Source organism: Cannabis sativa, chromosome 7 (genome assembly GCF_029168945.1).
Source record: "Cannabis sativa cultivar Pink pepper isolate KNU-18-1 chromosome 7, ASM2916894v1, whole genome shotgun sequence".
In the NCBI taxonomy this organism is placed as follows: Eukaryota; Viridiplantae; Streptophyta; class Magnoliopsida; order Rosales; family Cannabaceae; genus Cannabis; species Cannabis sativa.
The window spans coordinates 6763053-6764778 of NC_083607.1; the positions used below are offsets into that span (position 1 = coordinate 6763053).

The 1726-nt window shown below is 27.1% G+C and overlaps 1 protein-coding gene across 1 annotated transcript; it reads right to left on the bottom strand.

Annotated features, from left to right (window-relative positions):
* Positions 1-691: 691 nt before the first annotated feature.
* Positions 692-1329, bottom strand: LOC133039596 (uncharacterized). Its single transcript, XM_061118492.1, has 3 exons — positions 1163-1329; positions 903-1076; positions 692-800 (listed from the first exon to the last, which is right to left on the bottom strand). Exons 1-3 carry the CDS (start codon positions 1327-1329, stop codon positions 692-694), a joined length of 450 nt encoding a protein of 149 aa, XP_060974475.1.
* Positions 1330-1726: the final 397 nt, after the last annotated feature.

Below are 1726 nucleotides of genomic sequence, written 5' to 3' on the forward strand. Positions count from 1 at the left end.
AAGAAAAAAAAAACGTAACCTACATTAATTTAAAATTTACAAACTCAACAGTTAGTACAAATAACAATTACAAATCTATTTAAAGAAAATTAATTACAACAATATAGTTCAAAGTATGCACATATAAATTTTAAACTTTAACTCCCTAAATTTTAAAATTGTTCAAAATGTGTTGCCCACTCACGTCGAACCACATTTAGTTAATCCTTTGAGTAAAATTCCTGATTATTACACTATAAAAAAAAAAAATTATAAGTACTAAGAGATTTAATATACTATAAATACATGAGATTTCACATACTTGGAATCATGAAATTTTTAATCTCTTAAATAAAATAAAAAATATACCTTTGATTTTATATAACTACTTGGTTGAGGTTCAAACACAAGATCTCTCATCATGGTGCAAACGTAAAAGCCACATGTTTTTAAATCTTGTTGTTGAGGACACTACATGAATATCAAATAATAAATAGAAATCGTTAGATATTACTAAGTTAATAATAAACTTAAATAAAAAAATAAAGTATGCAAATTTTACCTTAACATTATACATTGTAATGAATCTTGTTTCATTCTTTTGCCCTTTGTTAAGTTATGCAACTGAAATGCACTATATCAAATAATAAAAATTAAATGAATATTAATTTAATTATTATGATGATAAATTCAAAATTTATAATTTATATACTTACATTCCTACAACATTCTTACAATCTTGAGGAATGTAGCCTCCAAGGGGATCAAAAAAGTATACTATCTCTTTAGATACGTCAATCAACAAGAGCATCCAATGTCTCCTAAGTATAAAATATTTAGTTTATAAAAAAAAAAAAAAAGTAAAATTATATAGTTACATTAATTGATATATATATATATAAGTTTAGAATATATTTTCTTACCCATCATTAAAGGCTGCCATGAGTACTTGTCCTGGTATAATTTCTCCAAATCTTTTTGCAAGATCTCTAGCTTTATCATCAGGTGTTCTCCCTAGTATTGCAGCTAAAAGTTGAGGCTCAAAAAATGTAAATAAATGCATTCTTTCATTCTCCACAAGTATTGTATAAAAAAACCTACATGTACATGATTTACAATTATCACAATATTTTAAAAATATAAAATAAGAAAGAAAATAGTTATTATATTGTAAAGTACGTACCTCATATATAGTGATATGCAAGCAGCTGTGATTTTACTAAAAGATACCATAAACTGAACATCTTCTTTAATCACTGCTATGTTATGCTCTTTAATATCAAACATGTGTTCGTTCACAAGCACACTAATCATAAATGATTCAGATTTTTTCATAATATCATTCCACATAGCTTTTAGATTTGAGGGAACATCTATGAAGGTTACTTTTTGTGAATTTTGTGGTGGCCTTGCACTAGAGCTTGAAGAAGCTAAACTAGTCTCTTGTTGTGGCTGTGGTTGTGTTTTGGGTAGAATTGGCTGGGGTTGTTTTGTATTGGTTCTTTTTTTCTTTGGTGTATATTTTTTAATTTTCTCACCGTCTAAAAGAACAAGATATTTTGGCCATGCCACATAAGATCTAAAGACATATTTAACTAAGTAAATCGCATCAGGATCAATTGCATTAGGTATTAAAGCATCAGGAATCAAGAAGATATATGTAGGTCAGAGATTGAGATTATTACAAGAAGATTAAATGCAATGAGTCTACAGTCTACATTACTAGAAAGAATCAAACAAGGTCAAC